Here is a 22,680-nt window from a genome sequence, read left to right as displayed (position 1 = left end):
GCTTGAGGATATGGGGAAACTCTCCTTCATCAAGGAGGTGGTTGATATGGCTAGGAGTGTCCCCAAGTTTATTTATAACCATGCTTTTGTTCTTAGCCTCATGAGGAGGTTCACTAGAAACAAGGAGTTGCGGCGTCTTGCGATCACACGTTTTGCCACAAACTTTATTACTCTTCAGTGTTTGTTTCGATGTCAGTTCGAGTTGAATCAAATATTTGTGTCTGATAACTACGTAATTGTAGATACATCAGGAGACAGGACACGAGAGCCATTGCAAAAATGGTGTACTCTAACACGTTTTGGCGTGGATTAGAAGAAGCATGCTCAGTTAGTGAGCCTATAGTAAAGGTTCTCAGATTGGTAGATGGGGAGAAGCGTGCAATGGCTTATTTGTATGAGGCCATGGATAGGGCCAAGGAGGCCATTCGTTCTTATTATGCGCAAACAAGGGCTCTGTTGGCCTTGAAAGGCATATGATGTTATGGGATGTGATTGATAGTCGGTGGACAGATATGCTTCATCGAACCATTCATGCAGCAGCACTCTTCCTCAACCCCGCATTTTCATACAAATGTGGCTTTGATTTTGATGGCGAGATGATGGAAGGGCTCCATTCCTGTATTCATAGGATGGTACCTGATCCTAAGCTTCGTAGCAAAATCAATCGCGAGATACAGTTTTATCGGGATTGTGTTGGCCTATTTGGCTTTGATGATGCTATTAGGGAAAGGACCCTCTTCATGCCACGTAAGTGACAAGTCATCACTAATTAGAAATTAGAATTTCTTTACTTGTAATTCTTTTTTTTTAAATTCAAATATGTAACTTTTATTTGAAAGTTTAATTCTGTTTTAAGTTTTTGATTTTTTTATTTCTTTATTTTGTTGTAGATATTTGGTGACGAAGCTATGGTGCAAGGGTACCAAATTTGCAGAAATTGGCCATAAGAATCTTGAGTCAAACATGTAGCTGTTCGGGATGTGAGCGCAATTGGAGTGTATTTAAGAAAATACACGCAAAAAAGCGCAACAGGTATAACTTTGAGCTCTAGCCTTCGGTTGAGCAAAAACACTTACTGTATTTTTTAATTTATGACCTTCAAGTGTCAAGAGTCAAGAGTCAAGACTCATTAGTTTTTTTTACACTCTTACAGGTTGGAGTTCGCACGCCTCAATGATTTAGTGTATGTGCATTACAATATCTGACTTCGAGTGAGGCAAATAGAAGCACCAATGGATCCAGATGCCATTTCCTTAGACAATATTGATATATTGTCTCAGTAGAGAGTGGAGTCTGAGGAGCCCATATTGGAAGAGTCACCTTCGTGGTTAGAGCCAGATGATCCATTAGAACAGGGGCAACAAGAGGAGGAGGAGGACACTGTGGGAAAGTCGGCATCAACACCATCTGCTATAGATATAGGAGAGCACAGCTCCATACCTAGCACTCATTATTTGACATTAGGTGCAGAGGCAGGGCCAGGGCCTTCTACTACTAGGGGCAGGCCTGGCAAACTGCCCATCATGTTTTCCCGTAAAAGGGGGAGAGGGCAATGATTTCAGATAGATAGTTGCTAGTTTTATTTGTTTTGCTACACATAACTCATGATGATGAGATACTTTTATATATGTGATATTATTTTGTATTGGTTCTCCACATTTGTGTCCTTGATTGGACAATTATCAGGGATCAACAGGATCTGGTATCGCCTTTGATGTATCACTTCTATTTGACATCATATATATCAGTGCTTTCTTCATATTTATGTGCCAATGCCTTTATTTCATGTTGTTATTGCTTTATATGTTTTAAAATCTGAAGAAAAAAATGAATATATTATGCATTTTTTATGCTTGTCGATATTTGCCAATATTTTCGCTAATATTGCCGATAAGATGTTTTCTGGACCCTCGCTGTTATTTTGAGGATACCGATCTTTTCAACACTGGTTAAGAGGGAGTGTTAAAATTGGCAACTAGGGCCAAATTCTACCTTGGGACAGCTCATACGATGGAGATGATTATTGCATTGGATACCTCTTTTCTAGAGGTCCAATTTTGATATAAAGATCATCTCATTCGGATAAGCAGAAGTGGAATTTTGAATTTATTCTCTCTCATGCACAAATTCTCAAGGTCGACCTCAGTCAAATGTAGGCTCAAGAAGCCCAATGGATGTCTCCTCACCCTCAACGAATTGTATAAAAAGGAGTGACCTCTCTCCTCATTTGGACATCACTCACACACATCATTCTTCTCTCTCTCTTCTCCTGATTGGTTCGTACAAGTTGGGCATCTCTCTCTCTCTCGCACATGTGGCAGGAGACCGAAAATTTCAGGGCCAAGTACAGGTCGAAATTTCAAAGAACAGACCGACATTGACCAGGAGTCGTTTGACCATCTTTCACTGCATTTTTCTGGGCAGATTTCCTATTTCTTGAAGCTGCATCCTTTGGCGCAAAAACCGAGGTATTTGAGGCAGTTTGACCTGCGTTGACCACAAGACTATTTGACCGCAGCATTGACTTAAGTTTGACCGAGTTTGACTGAGGTTGTGTGGACTAATTTGGGTTGATTTTGACCCTTCTTGAAGGCCGAATTGCATTGTTGTTGACCGAGCTACTTGGAGAAAGTTTTGTCGTTGATTTGACTAGCGTTGAATTTCTAGTTAGGGTTGCAGTTGACTGTTGTTGACTGCTAATTTTGACAGGGTTGTTTTGACTGTGTATTGGGCAAGTAAATTTGATCTCTGTCCTCTCTCTCTCTCTGCTAAACTATTGAATAATGATAAGAAGATTTGATCAAAGGGTTTTCCCCACATTGGGGTTTTTTTCCTTGACATCCACCAAATATTGTGTCCTCTTGTCTTCACTTGTCTTCTATACATGTCTTTACGTTCTATCTGCATTCACTGTCAATGTGATTAAGTTAATGTGATTGCTACTGAAAATAATTGGAAATTGTCATTGGGTTGATAAAGAACATTGAAGTAAATTGTGCTAAAGCATATAACATACCATTGTTATCTAAAACTAACAAAAATGCCATCCACATCTAGTGTTCTCCGCATTTGCTTCATCTGTAGACGGAGATTGCATTGGACATACACCAAGTAATTAAGGCTTGAGAACTCCATCCTATAAGAGTGTCATAAAAAATTAATGAGTCTTAACTTTGGAGGGTCATAAATTACAATAAATGTAATTGGTTAGTTGAATTCGAAAGTTATAACCTATTGCACTTCTTTGAGTGTATTTTTTCAAATACACTCCAATTGCGCTCACATCCTGAAGCACTACAAGTCTGATTGAGAATTTTGATGGCGAGTTTTTGTAAATTTGGTGCCCTTGCACCATAGTTTCGCCACCAAACATCTACAACAAAATAAAGAAAACATAATTAAACTTTCAAATAAAACATAATTGAATTTTAAAAACCTAGAGTTCTAAATCAGTAAATTCTAATGAGTAATGACTTGTCACTTACGTGGCATCAAGGTGGTCCTTTCATGAATAACATCATCAAAACCAAATAGTCCAAAATCATCTTGATACCTCTCTTCTCGCGATTGATTGTGCTACAAATCTCAAGGTCAAGAACCATACTATGAAGACAAGTATAAAGTCCTTCCATCACCTCGCCATCAAAATCAAAGTTGCATTTGTAGGAAAATGCATGGATGAGGAAAAATATTGTTGCATGTATGGGTCGATGAAGCATCCTTATTCACCAACTATCAATCACATCCCATAACATCATGGGTTTATTGAAGCCATGGGTGCCTTTGTCCACATGATAACCTCGAATAGTCTCTTTGGCTCTATCCATAACCTCATACAAATAAGGTATTGCATGCTTATCGCTATCTACCAATTTCAAGACCTTTCCTTAAGATTCACTAATTGAGCACACTTCTTCTACTCCTTTCCAAAAGGAGTCAATACACTACCATCCTCTCTCCTACTATATTTACAATGACGCCACTCATCACAAACAAACATTTGCTTCAACTCACACTGACATTGAAGCAAAGACTGAAGAGTAATGAAGTTGGTGACAAAATGTGTGATTGCAGGACGTTGCAACTGCATGTTTCTGGTGTATCTCCATGAGGCTAAGAACAACAACATGGTTATAAATGAACTTGGGAATGTTCCTAGCCATATCAATCACCTCTTTGATGAATGAGAGTTTTCCCACATCCTCGAGCATCAAATCAATACAATGTGCAACGCATGGAGTTCGGAACAATGAGTGGTTCCTATCCATAAGCATCCTACCAATAGCCACATAATTAGTTTCATTATCTGTTATGATTTGCACCACGTTATGCAAACCAATCTCATGGAAGAACCCATCTAACAACTCACATATCAGTGTTGCATATTTTATATGTGTTGATGCATCCATTGACGTAATAAACATGGCACCTTGAGGGCAATGTACTTAAAAAATTTATAAGTGTCCTACCCTTCTTATCTGTCAAGCAATCAAACATCATTGTGCATCTATAGAACTCCCACGATTGCTTCAACTCCGCCAGGTTAGAGCTGATATCCTTCTTTTCTGCTTAAAGGATTGGCCCTGGCAACTCCTCATATGTAGCACTTTTCTACCATGGACCCACAACAACAATAGCATCAAACATTGGTTGCCAAAATGGATTGTATTTGGTGATGTGGAGGGCTAAATCACTCCAAAAAAGACACCTCCCCATAACCATGTTTGCATCTTGCTTCTCCATTTTTTTTAATCACTGACTTGATTGAAGGTTGTGCTCCAACTCCAGTTCATGGAACAAAAAAAATGACTTCTCAGTGGGTCAAGTTGTGGAGCCCCTCCCACTACACTCAGGGTCAGAGGTAGATAGCCCTGAAGATTTGCAAGCACTTTCGGCCCTGTTTGCAGCTGCCTCTTCTCTCTTCATGTCCTTTGCATAAATTGCATCATGTGCAAAGCGCTCATAACCTCCGAGCTAGATGAAGTACAAATATCAACATCATGGCCAGGGATTTTAACCAAATGGTATTTTAACCGGTAGATACCTCATGTCATATGTTGAGCACACAATTTGCAATTCAGTCTTTACCGGTTTGTCCCACCTTCAAGTTCCCCATACTGCCAAAATGACTCCAAGACCTTCGAAATATTTGCAGTAGAAATGGGCAGCTTCAAAATTCAATCCTAAGGCACCAAAAACACAAAAAAAGGGCATTAAACCCCCACTACACAAAAAATAACAGCCTCCTCATTTAACAAATCAAATTTTAGAAATTTAAATTAGATTATTTGCAATGAAAAATGGCAATAAGAGGGTGCATAAAAAAGTTAAAAACTAAAATCAAGCTTGCTGTCCAGTTATGGAAAAAGCTATTACATTATTTCAAAAAAATAAAAATGAAAACATTGGTAGACAAAGAAGCAAGCAAGCCTCTGCCTAAATGTATGGAAAAAATCATTAACAAGGGGGTACTTAAGAACATACCTGTGAATGAAAGATCAGAAGTCCGTCTGGCTGATTAGGCAAATGATTTTGAACCACAAAAAAAACTGTGATGGTGATGATATGGTTGTTTGGCCCTCAATCCCTCCTTCAAGATTACCACAAGCTCTCCTCCTTTCTTCTCCAACAGCAAAAAAACCAAATTGGGCAAGAAAACCCCAAAACTTTCTTCAAAACCCCACAGGCTCACCTCCCAGTGATTTTTTATATCATAGCCTTTTTGGAAGAAATGAGATTTTTTCAAATTGAAAAAATCGCGATTTTTGGACACCAAAGAACCAAGAGACAGAAAAAACAGCCACTTTCCCGTAAAATCACGATTTTTCACTGATGTTATCAACACTGCTTAAAAGTAACATCCTATTCTAATCTTAAGTTCTTCCAAAAAACTTATCAAATATAACGGAGCACCTATAATAGAGTAGAAAGCATTTAAGCAAAGAAAGTTGGCTGAAATCTAACAAAACCCACAGTTGTCTGGCATCAACTCTTAAGCTATCCATTAACATAGTATTTCTTAACTTCTAGGCATTGGTTATCATGAAGCTCACAAATCGAATAGCTTCAATTGTAATCTCTAGGGCAATTGTTACACAAAGCCTATACCTAGTTTGCATTGAACATAATTTTAATAATGCATTTCCCAAACTAAGCAACCTCAACTAATGTGTGGTGAGAATTTGTTCCATCATCTGCTGGTCATAATTTAAGTCACAATATTCAGTCCTTAAGCAGATAAAGGTAGCAATTGATGTTAATTTGTTTATCAAGAATACCTCAAACTAAAATACACCAATGAAATGTGCTTTAGCCTATCGCTTTGCAAAAGCAACAATCAGAAATCAAAAGTAAATAGTTGTGCCATTAAACCTGAAATGTTGGCTTATATGCACATTCTTCTATTGCCCTTTACTTCTCCATGTGTTACATAAAATATATTTTTCTATAAGATTATGCTCTACTTTAAAAACTGTTGAAATTTGGTACCGGAGGACAGGTGGTTCCCTTAGGCTTTGATCTTTGGCCTAGGGAAAAGTGTCCAAAAGAATTTAATTTTTCTCCTAAAGTGACTTTATAATTTTATAAAGTTAAATTTAATTTAAAAGTGACTTTAAGTGATAAAGTTATTAAGTCTAATTTTAAAGTGACTTTTATAAAGTCAATGAAAAATTAGAAATGAAAAATTAGAAAGGAAAAGTGACTTTGGAAATAAATGACTAAGTGGGTCTTTATTAAAGTGGGGTGAATTAAAAAATAGAAAGTGAGATTTAAATGAGCATTTAATCTCAACCATTGATCTAAATCTATTTCAGCCATTGGATTTAGAGATCACCCAAAAGTCACTTGGATCACCCAAAAGTCACTTGGAGTTATATTAAAGGAGGAAAAAGTCATTCATTCTTTCATGAGCAGATTGGGAGAAGGAGAGCAAGAGAGCAAGAGAGATTTCTGAGCAGGAAGGAGAAGGAGACAGCAGCTTGGCACACATTCCAAGGCAGCAGTTGAGCAGATTTGTACAGCTAATTCAGCACATAGTGAAAGGCAGATTTTTGCACAAAAATCGAGGAGCAGTTTGCTGATTTTTCTGCACACAAAACGGAGGTCGTACAGCATTTATTGCTGTCATGTTTGCTGTAATTTCCAGATTGCTGTGAGGCACGGGAAAGGAGATAAGTTGTAAATTTGCTTGCTGATTTTTGCTGAATAATTCTCACTGTAAAAAGACAAATTTCAGAAATAAAGAAGAGCTCTCAAACTGGTTTTCCCCAAGAGTTGTAGGGGGTTTTTCCAGGGTCAAGTTGACCAAAAATATCAGTGTTTTAATGTGTTTTAATGGCTGTTTTTAATTGCTGATTTTTAATTCTGCAATTTCCAGCATTCTGAAAAATTTCCAGAATTTGTGTTTTCAGCAATATTTATTTTTTTCAGTCTGTTAAATGTATGGTTATGGGAATGGGCATTTAACTACATGGGAGAAATAAGGAGAAACTGAAAACCGAGGTGGGAAAACAGAAATTTTTACATGGTATCAGAGCTTGAGTGCTGAAGGGCAGTTTGGGACAGCAAAAGGAAAAATTGCAGTTGCTGATTTTTCACTCAGAAAATTCCAGCAAGCTGATTTTTTCATAAACAGCAGTTTTATCTTTACTACAACAGTGCTATTTTTCAGTTTTAGGACAGCAGGATGTCATTGGGATTGAGGGTGGAGGATAGGTTGGATGGGCATACAAATTACAGCGTTTGGAAGGAGAGAATGCAGAGTATCTTTGAGGAGGCAGAAGTCTGGGATATCATGGTGCATACCGCACAGAACCCTGTTGTTGTGCCCACTGATGTTACTCAGTTGGCTGAGTATAAAAAGAAGAACAATAAGGGTAAGAGGCTGATTCTAGACGGAATCAAAGACCATTGCATTCCTCATGTGAGAGGAAAGAGCAATGCCCATGAGATGTGGACAGCATTGTCCAATCTCTACCAGAGTACCAATGAGAACCGGAAGATGGTCCTGAAGGAGAAGCTAAAGAACATTAAGATGGGTAATGATAGTGCAGCTGGATATCTCACAAAGATTACTAATGTGAGAGATGAGTTGGCAGCGATTGGAGAGGCCATTCCACCCACTGAGTTGGTGCGGATTGCAGTGAATGGCCTCCCCCGTTCATGGTTGAACTTTGCTGATGGGGTTTGTGCACGTGAGACCCTTCCCACATGGGAGAGGTTTTGGGATGATTGTATTCAGACAGAGATCAGGAAAGGGCAACTTGGGGCAGCCAAGCCAGTTGAGCAGGATGAGGACGTAGCACTGGTGGCAGGAGGCAAGAAAGGCAAAGGGAAGAAGCAGGCTTCCACAAGCGGTGGTGGAGGCAAAGGCAAAGGTAAAGGTAAACAGGGGAACACACAGAAGGACTATTCCAAGGTGAAGTGTTGGAATTGTCAAAAGATGGGACACTATGCAGTTGTGTGTCCGGAGAAGAAGAAGAAGAAGGGGAAGAACCAGGACGTGGCAGCTTCAGCAGAGATTGAGGACTTTGTTGGTCGTTTTGACCGAGAGTTTGCGTTCACTACATGTGAGTCCTCTAGTGCAGGATCACCTGCCAAACAGGTTCAGAGGGAGCATGCTTTTCCCTCGATTAGCGGAGCATCTACAGGTATCTGGTATGTGGACAGTGGGGCTTCACGTCACATGACAGGAGTCCGTGAGTACTTCTCAGAGCTTTCAGAGAGTGGTATTGATATTGAGGTAGTACTCGGTGATGACAGAGTTGTTAGAGCAGTCGGGGTGGGGACAGTGACATTTCAGAGGGAGTCCAAACCTCCCTTGAAAGTGTCAGAGGTTCTTTATGTGCCAGGGATGAAGAAGAACCTCATATCCGTCTCAGCTTTGGAGGACAGAGGATATGAGGTACTGTTCAGGGGAGGACAAGTGTTGATGTATCCCAGGGGCGCTCCAGCTGATTCAGCTAGAGTGATAGGTGTACGCCATGCAAAGGTGTACAAGTTTGCATTTCAGCCCCTTTTGGCATTGAGCAGTAGTACCGACAGCAGAGCTAGCAATTCTGAGCTGTGTGAGATTTGGCACCGCAGGATGGGACATATGTATCATGGACCCTTGAGGACATTGCGGGAGATCACTACAGGTGTGCCAGATTTCAGTACTGATCACTTTGATACTTGCAGAGGTTGTGCGATGGGCAAGTTTGCCAAATCCCCTTTTCCCAGCAGTGACAGCAGAGCGACGGGGATACTTGATTTGATTCATTCCGATGTGAGCGGTCGGATGTCTCATGTTTCCTTGAGTGGATATGAGTACTATGTTTTATTCATTGATGATCACTCCAGGAGGACCTGGATTTATTTTTTGAAGACCAAGAGTGAGGTCTTCAAGCGGTTTCAGGAGTTCAGAGCTCTTGTGGAAACTCAGACAGGTCGAAAGATCAAGTCCTTGAGGTCGGACAATGGAGGAGAGTACACCCTTGGAGAGTTTGTTGACTATTGTGCGGAGGCAGGCATTAGGAGGGAGTTCACTGTTCCTTACAACCCCCAGCAGAACGGGGTTGCGGAGAGGAAGAACAGATCCATCATAGAGGCTGCCAAAGCCATGATACATGATCAGGGGTTGCCATTGTTCTTGTGGGCAGAGGCCTGCAACACAGCTGTTTACTTGCAGAACAGGAGTCCGCATCGTGCTTTGGGGCACATGACTCCGGAGGAGGCTTTCTCTGGGAAGAAGCCTGATATTGGTCATCTTCACATCTTTGGATGCATTACATACTCCTATATACCCAAAGAGAAGAGGACCAAACTAGAGCCCACCGCAGAGAAGGGTATCTTTGTGGGCTACAGTGAGACCTCAAAGGCCTTTCGGATTTACATTCCTGCACAGAGGAGAGTTGTTGTCAGACGGGATGTGAAGTTCGAGGAGGACAGGGCCTTTAGGAGGTCACGGGAGTTAGAGTATCTGGATCAGCCAGACCCTCAGCAGCAGTTGAGTCAGTCGCAAGGATCCAGTGGGCAGGGATCAGGAGGATCCGGAGGTACATCTATGAGGATGTCAGGTCCATCAGTGAGCAGTGGCTCATCGAGCCAGAGGGGTGGTGCTCCGGGCAGCATGCAGAGCAGTTCACAGAGCAGTTCACTAGGGAGTCCACTGATGGACAGTTCACACGGTACCTCAACTTCTACAGGTTCAGGTGCAGGCAGGAGGACAGCAGACAGACAGTCAGGAGTTCAGGCTACTGATGATGATGAGGAGGAGGAGTTTCATTCTCCGGTGGAAGAAGTGCGCTCAGGGAAGAGGAAGCCCAAGTGGCTTCAGGACACCTTGAGAGATGCCACATCTGTTGCTGAGCCGAAGAGGCCGGTCAGAGAGAGTAGACCACCTGAGAGGTTTTGTAGTTATATGGCGATGGTTACCAGCATCCTTGACTCTCAGCCTTCTAGCTATGAGGAGGCAGCTAGCCAGCAGGTCTGGAGAGAGGCCATGCAGGAGGAGTATTCTTCTATCATGAAGAATGATGTTTGGGAGGTGGTGCCGAGGCCTGAGGGCAAATCCGTGGTTACTGCCAGATGGCTTTACAAGGTAAAGCATGCTGCAGATGGCAGCATTGAGAAATTCAAAGCGAGGTTTGTGGCTAGAGGGTTCTCCCAGGTAGAGGGAGTTGATTATGAGGAGACCTTCGCTCCCGTGGCTCGATATACTTCGATCCGCTCCATTATATCGATAGCAGCAGAGATGGGTTGGAAGATCCACCAGATGGATGTGAAGACCGCATTTCTCAATGGCTTCATACAGGAGGAGGTGTACATTGAGCAGCCACAGGGCTTTGAGGTGCATGGGAAGGAGTCCCATGTGTGCAGATTGAAGAAGGCCCTTTATGGCCTGAAGCAAGCTCCCAGAGCTTGGTACTCCAGGATAGATGCATACTTGCAGGGGATGGGTTTCACAAAGAGTGAGGCAGATCCGAACCTTTACTTTATTGTGATTGGTGAGGAGCCTCTCATTCTGGTGCTGTATGTGGATGACTTGATCATTACAGGTGCAGAGAGACTCATAGAGCACTGCAAGAGAGATCTTGCGGCGGAGTTTGAGATGAAGGACATCGGCTTGATGCATTACTTTTTGGGTTTGGAGGTGTGGCAGGAGGAGGGGCATTTCTTCCTGGGGCAGGGGAAGTATATTGTGGACATCCTTAGCAGATTCCACATGGAGGATTGTAGACCCATGTCGACACCGATGATCACCAACTGGAAGAAGCTTCATGCTTCGGATTCCGAGTTGGTGGATCCCACATTGTACAGGCAGCTGATTGGTTCCTTGATGTATTTGGTCAACACTAGACCAGATATCTGTTTTGCAGTCAACACGATGAGTCAGTTTATGTGTGAGCCTAGGAAGGTTCACTAGGTGGCTGCAAAACACATTTTGCGGTACTTGCAGGGGACAATGGATTATGGTCTGGACTACAGGCAGGGAGATGGAGTGAGATTGGCAGGATACACTGATTCTGATTGGGCAGGTTGTGCTTCTGATAGGAAGAGCACTTCAGGGTGTTGTTTTGGGTTGGGTTCAGCAGTAGTGTCATGGTTCAGCCGGAAGCAGCAGTCAGTAGCACTGAGTTCAGCGGAAGCAGAGTATATGGCAGCCAGTCTAGCTAGTTGTGAGGCTATCTGGCTTCGCAAGATGTTGTTTGGCTTATTTGGTCAGCCGTTGAGACCTTCAGTGATTTACTGTGATAATCAGAGTTGCATTAAACTCACGGAGAATCCAGTATTTCATGACAGGTCAAAGCATATCGGGATCAGATATCATTTCATCAGAGACTATGTTCAGAAGGGAGCTGTGAAGCTTGAGAATATTTCCACTGATGAGCAGGTTGCAGATATCCTTACCAAAGCCTTACCACGGGGCAAGCATGTCTACTTCAGAGACAAGATGGGTGTGGTGAGGAACACCTTCCTCCATAAGAGGGAGTGTTGAAATTTGGTACCGGAGGACAGGTGGTTCCCTTAGGCTTTGATCTTTGGCCTAGGGAAAAGTGTCCAAAAGAATTTAATTTTTCTCCTAAAGTGACTTTATAATTTTATAAAGTTAAATCTAATTTAAAAGTGACTTTAAGTGATAAAGTTATTAAGTCTAATTTTAAAGTGACTTTTATAAAGTCAATGAAAAATTAGAAAGGAAAAGTGACTTTGGAAATAAATGACTAAGTGGGTCTTTATTAAAGTGGGGTGAATTAAAAAATAGAAAGTGAGATTTAAATGAGCATTTAATCTCAACCATTGATCTAAATCTATTTCAGCCATTGGATTTAGAGATCACCCAAAAGTCACTTGGATCACCCAAAAGTCACTTGGAGTTATATTAAAGGAGGAAAAGGTCATTCATTCTTTCATGAGCAGATTGGGAGAAGGAGAGCAAGAGAGCAAGAGAGATTTCTGAGCAGGAAGGAGAAGGAGACAGCAGCTTGGCACACATTCCAAGGCAGCAGTTGAGCAGATTTGTACAGCTAATTCAGCACATAGTGAAAGGCAGATTTTTGCACAAAAATCGAGGAGCAGTTTGCTGATTTTTCTGCACACAAAACGGAGGTCGTACAGCATTTATTGCTGTCCTGTTTGCTGTAATTTCCAGATTGCTGTGAGGCACGGGAAAGGAGATAAGTTGTAAATTTGCTTGCTGATTTTTGCTGAATAATTCTCACTGTAAAAAGACAAATTTCAGAAATAAAGAAGAGCTCTCAAACTGGTTTTCCCCAAGAGTTGTAGGGGGTTTTTCCAGGGTCAAGTTGACCAAAAATATCAGTGTTTTAATGTGTTTTAATGGCTGTTTTTAATTGCTGATTTTTAATTCTGCAATTTCCAGCATTCTGAAAAATTTCCAGAATTTGTGTTTTCAGCAATATTTATTTTTTTCAGTCTGTTAAATGTATGGTTATGGGAATGGGCATTTAACTACATGGGAGAAATAAGGAGAAACTGAAAACCGGGGTGGGAAAACAGAAATTTTTACAAAAACTCCCTTTAAGAGGTACAAACCAAACACCATTGCGTATCTGTGCAACTCTACAAGCATATCTTTCATATATAAAGCAACCTTACCGATAAAAACAAATCAGTTCACAAACAGACTCATTAAAATTGGATACCGGTAATTTGAAAAGAGTACTGCAAGGTCAACAACAAATGTGACTAGTAACAATTCTAAAACATTGAGAGTTTGGAAGTTATTTATATACTGAAGGATCGCAATTTTGTTATAAACAATTGTTTCATATTCAGCAATGTGTTGTATTGGATTCTGTTGGAGCCTTCAACTTAATATCTTTAGGTGAAACAAGAAATTATATTTTAGTAGCAAAATGTTTTTAGCCTAACATAATTATAAGATAAGATAAAAAAAATGGTGAGTAGGGTAAGAAACTATTCAGATCAAATAATAAACAACATTAAACAAGCAAAATCCATTAAAAATCAAGAAGATAAAGGTATGGAAACCATTTTGCAATTGCTTGCTCCATCACCCAATATACTAATAATCAAATTCCTGTGACTACTGAGGTTACACACATGCATTTGCACCTAAGCATCCTCCATGTGTAGTACTGTATACTAATCAGTGTGCATTTTCAAGACATAGTGTATCATTTACACCTATATATAAACAAATAAAAAAAGGAAATACATTTTACCATTACAATTTTACAAAAGAAAGTGTGAAGAGAAGGTTGTACCTCTTCACGAAGAAGCCCAGGCACTAAAGCATAGACCTCAAAGCAGTCCCTCTGTTCAAATTTACAAACAATTATTTTCTAATAAGTATCAGAATGTTTCCCTTCCTTTTATAAGAAACAAAATAATTTCAAATACAAATTTGAAGTTTCAATTCTACAACACATCTCTATCTCTGTATAGATTTATACAGGTCTATGTGCCTGGTCATCTGTGTGTATGTATACATCACACAAACACAAACACGTGCTTAGATATGCCTATGAATTGCTATTACAGGTTTCAACCATACATCCACATATAGCTAATGTGCACCTATACCTATATTTGTATATCAGGTGTGTTTACTGTTGGGGTACAATGCACTCACTAGTTCACTAGGATGTACACTCTAGCCTACTGGACCCTCTTCATACATTATCAGGGCCACGTATGGCCACCTTTCATTCACTACTAGACATTCCCTATCATTTGGCACATTTTCTATTTTTAGCAGGGGGTGTCCACCTAGGATGACATGTGGCACTGACTGAACACTGGTTGGAGGATGACATGGCTAACTCCACTCCATTAATGTGCATTCCCTCATGCATAGGCCTCCCTATTGTGAATGTGCAATTCCTCCCTACTTTTTAGCAGTTAGCCACCATTTTCCTTTCCCCTCTCCTAGCTAGTTGATTTTTAGTCCTATTTTGGAGTTTAATTGATCAGTTTTTTTGCATGTGAGAGTTATTAATCAATTCTAATTGATTTCAACTCCAATTCCAGTTCACTCCATTATTATATATTTTGCTAATTTTGGGTCTCGCAATCCAATTTTGACTCACTTGACAAGTAATGCAAGTGCTTTTGTAGTTACTTGAGCGCATGCTCTTGGAATCCCAACCTAATTCAAATTGGTTCTTTCTCCTGAAGAGTCTACATATTGTATTCATGTTCAGCAATAATACATCATCAGATTTTGAGTAATTCAAATTGTCCCCTTAGTTCAATAGTCAATTTCTCAGCAATTTTATTCTGTCTTCTTTCTTGTTTTGCAAGTAGCTAACCTAGTATTTTTTTCACACGTAGAACCTCTGATTGCGCTTAAAATCCAACATATATAAATATGCAAACATTTTCATATATATCTATATATGTAATATGTATAACAGGTGTGTGTGTAGGTATAAATATACAAATTTGCCTGTATGTGTGGATGTATGCACATATACATATAACAACCATCAATTTATGTATGTGGATATGAACCACAGTACCATGTTTAAAACCAATAAACAGAAAGAAAAGCAAAAGAGGAGTCCTCTGGAATAAACAATTAACATAAAATATTTTTATTTTCAAAAGAAATATTTCCAAACAAATAAGACACTTTGTTTGGAAGACTTGAACGATAATGAAATAACTTCCAGATAAAATGCATTGCCCTTCATAAAATAGTCCTTTGCACTGTAGAGGATAACCTTGCGTAAACATATAGAGATTACACCCCTGGGTAACATTTCACATACTGTCACTAGCTACATCTGGGGCCACAAAATGTTATCACAAGTCATGAAACAGGCCCGCAAGTATATGCTAAATCAAGTTTGATTGAGCTGAAGTGCAATGTAAACTACCCTAGGAATAAAATAAATGACAAGACACTTGAAGCATAATTTAAATACTGTACTATAACAGACTTTGATTACAAAACTAAAAATAAAGTAATAATTTAACTGCATAAAAGTGACTTCACTCTAGAAAAGAGAAGTTCAAAGGGATTAGTGATCAACACCAGTTGGACAGCTGACAAAAAGGAGTAAAAGGAAGTTTTGCGCTAAAAATGTGTGATGCATATTTTCTATAGATTGCGATAAATGTTGCATGATTGGTATTGAAGCTTTGCAAAATGTCTCCCTCATTAACTTGTGACTATATCCCTCCACTGGTCAAAGGCCCCTAACTCCACAAGCCTGGCCCACAATTTCTCCCTTAGCACCGTATCAAAGGCTTTGATCCACAATGTATTGCTATTGCCTGAAACCAAGTTTGCCCTCAATCCCCTTTCCCTAAATCTTTTCCTCACTTGTTAAGTTTACTTTCCATCACAGTTCCTATTAGCTTTACCAACACTAGGCTAACCATTATTGTCTTGCAATTGCTTGGGTTGTTCTTCTCACCTACCCTGAAGATGCATATAATGAGAATTGTTGACCAACATGGTGGAAGAAGACCTTCCAACATCATTTCGTTCTTCAGCATGCAGATTTTCATAATTCATCATTATTGTGTTGGATTTCTAGATTTTGACCATTTCTAATTTTGGAAAACATTATAAATGTTTCCAATGGACACTCCACTCATCATCATGGGATCTAATTGAAGCTTTTGAAAGATAGACAATAGTAATATATTAAATGGATTCAATAGGCTTGTAAGGAAATAGCCATTAGAAATTAGATAAAATAACAATAATAATAATTTGTTCTCAATGTTATGTGGTGGTTGATATACTCAAGCCCCCACTTGAAGTGTTCCCTTTGGAGTCCTTTGTTCTCATTTGCTTTCCCTATTGTCATCCCTTTTGATACCATCTTCCACTTCTTCTTTCATGAAAAAATTCATTTTGGACTAATATTGGGAGGCACCCCTCTTGCTGTGATATTTCCATTAAGCTTCTTAACATGGTCCAACCATTGCAATGTCGAAATGACATTTTCTTACATCTAGTTTTTAGTTTGCAATTGTTTCCAAAACAGCTTGGGATTGTTCTTCCATGGCTAGCAATTCCTCTTGTCTTCCCTTAACATATCCATCCTACTTAAAATTTATGTCGATCAGGTCCATTTTGTCAGTTCTCTTTATTTTTTTGCATGAATCGTACCAAAGGATGACTAGAGAGTTGCTTGAGTTGTTTGTTACCATCTTAGCCTACCCATGCTATCATTTCTACATTTTTCCAACCTAATATTGATCGTTGTCATTAGTCTTTCACATTTTTGCTCCATTATTATAGCAATGTTCACAAAATCACACTGGGAGGTTATTCGTGCTAATATTGTTTGAAACTTCTCCTTGATCCTACTATTGATTTTCACTATAGACAACCATACTATTTTTTTATCACTTTCTTTTACCACTATGGTGTGATCCTCGTAAGTGATTTGTAGAAAAAATGGCTCGTCGTCTAAGGACATTACCTCACAGCATTTTCCCCTAAAAAATTGTTGAGTCCTAATTCCTTCAAGAGTCCACTACACTCCCACCATAGAGGGTAAAGCATGTATGTCATCCTAAATTGGCCCATCTTTTCAACCCATTTCAAATTATTAGGATGTGGGTGCTACATATAGTCAATGACTCTTCACTAAAATGTGTAAACCTCTTGTATCCATCTATCAACTCCCATTTCCATCATCCAATGTCCTCTATCAACCAAAGGGGTGCTCACCCTCCCCATAGTATTGCGCTAGTTGTAAATTTCGTGTTTAGCCACTAAAACATTCAACTATCACAATCTCTCCTTTGTTCTTAAATTCTAGATGTCCTATGACTGGAGTCAGCAAGGATCCTTATAACTTAGAACCTCCTTACTCTAAATAGTTGACCAAAGGGAAGCAAAATAACAAACTACAATGAAGATGTTGTAGATTTATTTTACGCCAACCATATGCATGTGTGGTGGGTATCATTTTTTCAATGAAAAGTGGCCACTCAAGGTATTTTATACCAAGCAATTGATTCCTCCATGTCATTTATTGTTTTTAGTTGCCTAGTTTCGAACTAACCATTTCTTGTACCCCATTAGATCACAAATCTTGTAGCCCTTATAGTCATGCATTTCTACTAGCACTATTAAGTCTTATCCTTCTAATATAGGGTTTAAACCATGACCTCTTTTCCATGGGTATCCATGGAAATTCCAAATTGCTATTTGAAATTTTCTTCCATAAAATTGCCCATTTACCTTATTGTGTGGCTTCCTTTACCTTCTCGCATTCAATTCATTTGCCCTCCAAATGGATAGGCATTAGATTCTCATCTATGAAACATTTCTATTAGGGTCCTACCTTCACCTCCCTACTTTAGGCTACCTAGGAGTTAGGCAATTGATGTATGCAACCACACTATTTAAAACGGCCCATTAGATACAAGTGGGCAGTTACTTAATGTAAAAGGGTCCACTTTATGAGGCTCTCTAAGTAGTTTGCTTAAGAAGCAAGTGAACATTGCTTTTTTTCTTCCAATTATCATAATACAATGGTATCTTTCGCATATTTCACTTTATTTGTCTCTTGCATGTGGTTTTCTGCATTTATATTCTCTGTATACTTTGTAATGTTTCAGTGTTAGGGGTTAAATACCTAGTTTTGTTTCATGTTTAAGGGTTAAATACCTAGTCGTATTTCAAGGGATGAGGAACATTGCAATGTCAAGCTTTGAAGTTGCTTCCTCCCCCTCAAGATCGAATTTATGTCTTGACCATACCCCCAAACATGGCAACACTTTGTTTGTCCCTTCTTGTTGTGGATCCTCCTTCAAGGTTAGTCTTTCAATATTATTTACCCCACGTTCTTTCAACCTACTTTTCAAAGCCTTCTTTTGTCCAAAATCTCCAAATATTATGCACTTGAAGAGTTTCATTTACCTAGCCTTCAATGTGAGTCTCCTCTAATGTTAGAGTTCCCTTAAACATGCTTTTCACTTTGACTTTTTGTTACTTCAATGGGGCAATAGCTTTGTCACTCCCATCTTTCAGTGAAGAGTCAAGTGGGCATGACTCAAATTTTAATTTAAAAGGATGTTGCTCAAACCCTTGAATGACCTGTATTATTTACGTTTCTTTTAACTTTTCTAATTGGGGTCAAGTTTCTCTACAACTAAACATGTAGTTTTTTGTTCTCCATCTAGGTTATATGCCCAATCCATACATATGTTTTGGTTCGACAACCAAGTTAATAGCATCTCTTTGGTTCGAACACCACCCTATACATGGGTCCCTTGACAGTCTGACACTATTTGGTTATCCATATGCCTGCTAAACATTTTTCCAAGGGTGGTCTCCATGTTGGGGTCAATTTTATTTATGCTCATTCTGTTTATGGGTGTAATGCCTCTAAAGAGGCCCCAAAACTCCTTAGAGTCATCATCTACTAGAGGATTCCCATCAACAATCACCACAACTTGACATTTCTCGTCATGTTATTTATAAAGCATTAAATGACTCCCAAAGCCTTTGTACTTTCATATATGTTAATTTTCAATACCATAATTGATATAATTTTCCTAGAAATTTATTTTAAACCCGAAAAAAAAAATTAAAAAAAAAATTCTTAAAATTGTTGATATATATATATATATATATATATTAACTTCACAATTTTGCAGCAAAATTAAAAACATAAAAGCAGTCACAATAACAACAAAAATTTTCGCAACAAATTCTCATTCACTTTTCTATTACTAAGGAAAATTAGGGCTTCTATATCAACGAAAATAACCCTCAAAGAACATACAAAATATAGTAATTTAAAACCTAGAAATAACATCTCCTATAAATTGCAACTCGCTGGAAAATTTCAGCCCTTGGAAATTTTTGGCCCTCGGAAAACTAAACTCCTCTTGCAATTCGGCATCCTCTTTTCCACCTCTACACCCCTTTGCACACTAGAGAAATTGGCCTCTCTCCCCTAGGTTGTAAATCCCCCTACACAAGCCTCCACTAGAACTCGACCTCCTCTCTCTAATTCTTCTTGTTGAAATATCCTTGTTGCACACTTCTCTTCTTCTCTTCAATTTTGAGTCTTTCACTCCTCTTGAGAAAATTGCTCTGCCAATGAAATCGATGTTTCTCCTTCCTCTCTCTTGGGCTCCTTTTATAAATTCTTATTGAGCTAGATCTCAAACCCTAGATCTCGTAAGTGATGGATGGCTAAGATTAAATCCTAAGCCTCGCTTGAGATCAATGGTTGACACTAGATCTAGATCACTTAAATAATTAAATTATTTATCCTTAGAAACTTAGCTCAATAGCCACTGAGATTAGATCTAGATCACTTAAATAATTAAACTATTTATCCTTAGAAACTTAGCTCAATAGCCACTGAGATTAGATCTAGATCACTTAAATAATTAAACTATTTATCCTTAGAAACTTAGCTCAATAGCGAACATTACTTAATTAAATTAATTAATATGTTTCTCCCAAGTAAGATTTAGGAAAAAAACCATAATAATAACTTACTCCTCATGAATAACCACATAAAGAGGATTTTGGACGTTCGTTGGAAAATTAGATTAGGGAAACATTTAATTTACTTTTCCTTGCATGACATTTATTTGTGATATTATGTTCTTCTTGTTCTTGATTATGATTATGTTCTTATCATCATATAAATGCCAAAATAGTGAACACAAGATATAGGCTCCAAGCCAAGTCAAAACCCCTCCAAGGGGAAAACCCACAAAGAACTTCTCTTCTTATAGAATCAGTTTCAAATGAGACTTCCAAGACAAAGCCCTAGACCATGGCTCCCACCAAGACCAAGTCCACCAGCCCGCCTTTCCACACAAGGTCTTCAAAGATAGCGAAGCGGAATCTCTCCAAGAAGAGGCTCTTCTACCCTTTCGGTCTCACAAACAAAGTCCGGTATTTCCTCCTACAATTTCCAGTCTGGGGAAACCCTAGAAAAACCTAGGGACTTCACACGTGGGAGCAGAGATGAACAAATTTCAAATCTTCAATGCCTTCTAGGCACTGTTTTAAGAATCAGACAGCTCAGGACCAACTCGACCGAGTTGGTCCGAGTCAAGCCCTCACCAGGTTGAATCGGCCATCAAACAGGTTTGGTCGGCCGAGTTATTACCGAGCCGGCTGAGTTGTCTAACAACTCAGTCGGCTCGGTAATAACCCGACCGGCTCGGTAATAGCAACCCGAAAACTCAAAAAAAAGCGATTTTTTTTACTTGCTTTTTGGTGAAGAGATTTGTGTTAAAAGTTGGTGGACACATGAATTCCACATTAGGTGGTTGTTTTCTTAGGTTGTTTACTTGTTCACACGGCTTCCTGTGGCATGAATCGTTTAGTGCTTGAAAATAGAAAGTGATGAGTCTGGCGCTGGCAATTTGATAAGATCTAATGTTGTGAACTTTTTGCCAAGAACATGAAATCTCCTGTAACAATGGAGCAAGACATCTATTGCCTTCATTGTATAAAATTCCTGAAGGAACAATGTGAATTTCTAAGTAAACAATGATACTATCTGAGAACCATGTAAAAAAGAGGGCACATGAAATTAAAATGTTGATCAGACATGTGATCCTAGTTAGAATGTTTATAGGTGCAATTCTCTCTTAGAAGATGGCAGTTTATCTTTATACATATTACAAAGTTTATGGGAACAAACTTGAAGTTGCCCCAAGGGATCCTAAATCTAGAGAATAGCCACAAAATATTCTATGGGGTGTAGATGGGTCTGTCATGACTACATGTAGATGTGGATGCAGAAGTTTTGGTGTTAGGGATCCTATATCTTGATTCTTGATCTGTGTCACATACAAATTGCTTTTGTAGTTCTTCTCAGGAATACATCTATTAACATCCATCTTGGTGAGATGGTCTAAGATGATTGATGAGGGTACAAGATTAAATATGAGTTACAAACTATGAAGCATGTAGATATGCTACCAATGGTTGATCCAGATGATCTTAGCTCCTCTAGCAGTAGCCAATAATACTGGTCAATTTACTTTTGTTGTAGAGGCCATTTCTAGCCTCCTTGGTTATGTGTTTTTGTTTTGATCTCTATATCATCATCATGTATGTATTGGAGAGTGCACTGCGTGCCATTCATGAGCCTACTTTGATCATATGTTGTCTTCTATCTATATTCTAATGCTGTGTGTTTGGAAACATGAATGAATATCTTTAAAATTATGTTTTTTTATTATATATATATATATATATATATATATATATAATGTATTTTTTACAAGGACCGAGTCATTGAAATCGAGTTGGCGGAGTCGATACCGAGTCAAAGTCGACCTTTGACCGAGTCAGAGTCGGAGTTTTAAAACATTGTTTCTAGGGCAGACTTGCTTCTTCGCTAGGCTCTTCTAGCCTCTTCGCACCCTTCTCTAGTCGCAGACCTTATCCAAATTAAGTGTGCTTATGTGTGTCTCAATGGAGGTCGAAGTCCTTCCTTATATAGCCTTGCAAGTGGCCTTTTAAGGCCACTCTAGGCTGACTTTAGCTAGTTGGACAACTTGTTCTTGGGAGCCCTTTAGACACTTCCAAATAAAAAATAAATTTTTTTTCTTGATACAGGTGCCTATAAGGGTCTTTTACAAAGTGACAATGACTCTTGACTCATGACAAACCCGATGCGTGCCCTAACGACAAAATGACTTGAGCATGAAATCCATGCTTTGTATAAATCATTTTCTTTTGATCTTTACATTATTTTTCTTTCTTATATTGATAGATACATAAGAATTACATCATGACATGAGTCAAATGAAAATTACAAAGACCAAAACTAGCTACATTCTTCAACATCTTCTGCATGCTAGCTTATGCAAAAGCACTTGTCTAAGCTAAAATCATCAACACTCCCTCCTATTGAGGAAGATGTACGACACAACCCCCATTTTTCTCTTTGTAAAACACAAACTTTCCCTTCACAAGAGGCTTGGTGAGAATGCCTGCAAGCTCCATGGAGATATATAAATATTGGAGCTTCATGGCTACTCTCTAGACCCTATCTTTGATAAAATGATCCCTAATATCAATGTGCTTGGACATGTCGTGAAACACGGGATTCTCAGAAAGCTTGATGCAATCCTAATTGTCACAATGAATCACCATCAAATCCAACTCAATATCAAATAACCTTGTGAGCATCTTACAAAGCCAGATGGCCTCACGACTCGCCCAGCTAGCTACCATATACCTTGCCTCTGTTG

The 22,680-nt window shown here is 39.1% G+C and overlaps 1 protein-coding gene across 2 annotated transcripts in view; it reads right to left on the bottom strand.

Moving 5' to 3' along the window:
• The window catches only part of LOC149154744 (AT-rich interactive domain-containing protein 6-like), a 116,228-nt gene that overhangs the window by 44,369 nt on the left and 49,179 nt on the right, over positions 1-22,680 (bottom strand). For both annotated transcript variants that reach the window (XM_089440844.1, XM_089440845.1), the window contains exon 12: positions 13,734-13,784. In XM_089440844.1, the coding sequence (XP_089296970.1) occupies positions 13,734-13,784 (51 nt within the window). The remainder of the gene's footprint in view (positions 1-13,733; positions 13,785-22,680) is intronic.

The sequence above is a fragment of the Pinus tabuliformis genome, chromosome 9 (genome assembly GCF_031772625.1).
Source record: "Pinus tabuliformis cultivar Carrire ecotype Pingquan chromosome 9, CPIR1, whole genome shotgun sequence".
In the NCBI taxonomy this organism is placed as follows: domain Eukaryota; kingdom Viridiplantae; phylum Streptophyta; class Pinopsida; order Pinales; family Pinaceae; genus Pinus; species Pinus tabuliformis.
This window is presented reverse-complemented; position numbering and strand designations above follow the sequence as displayed.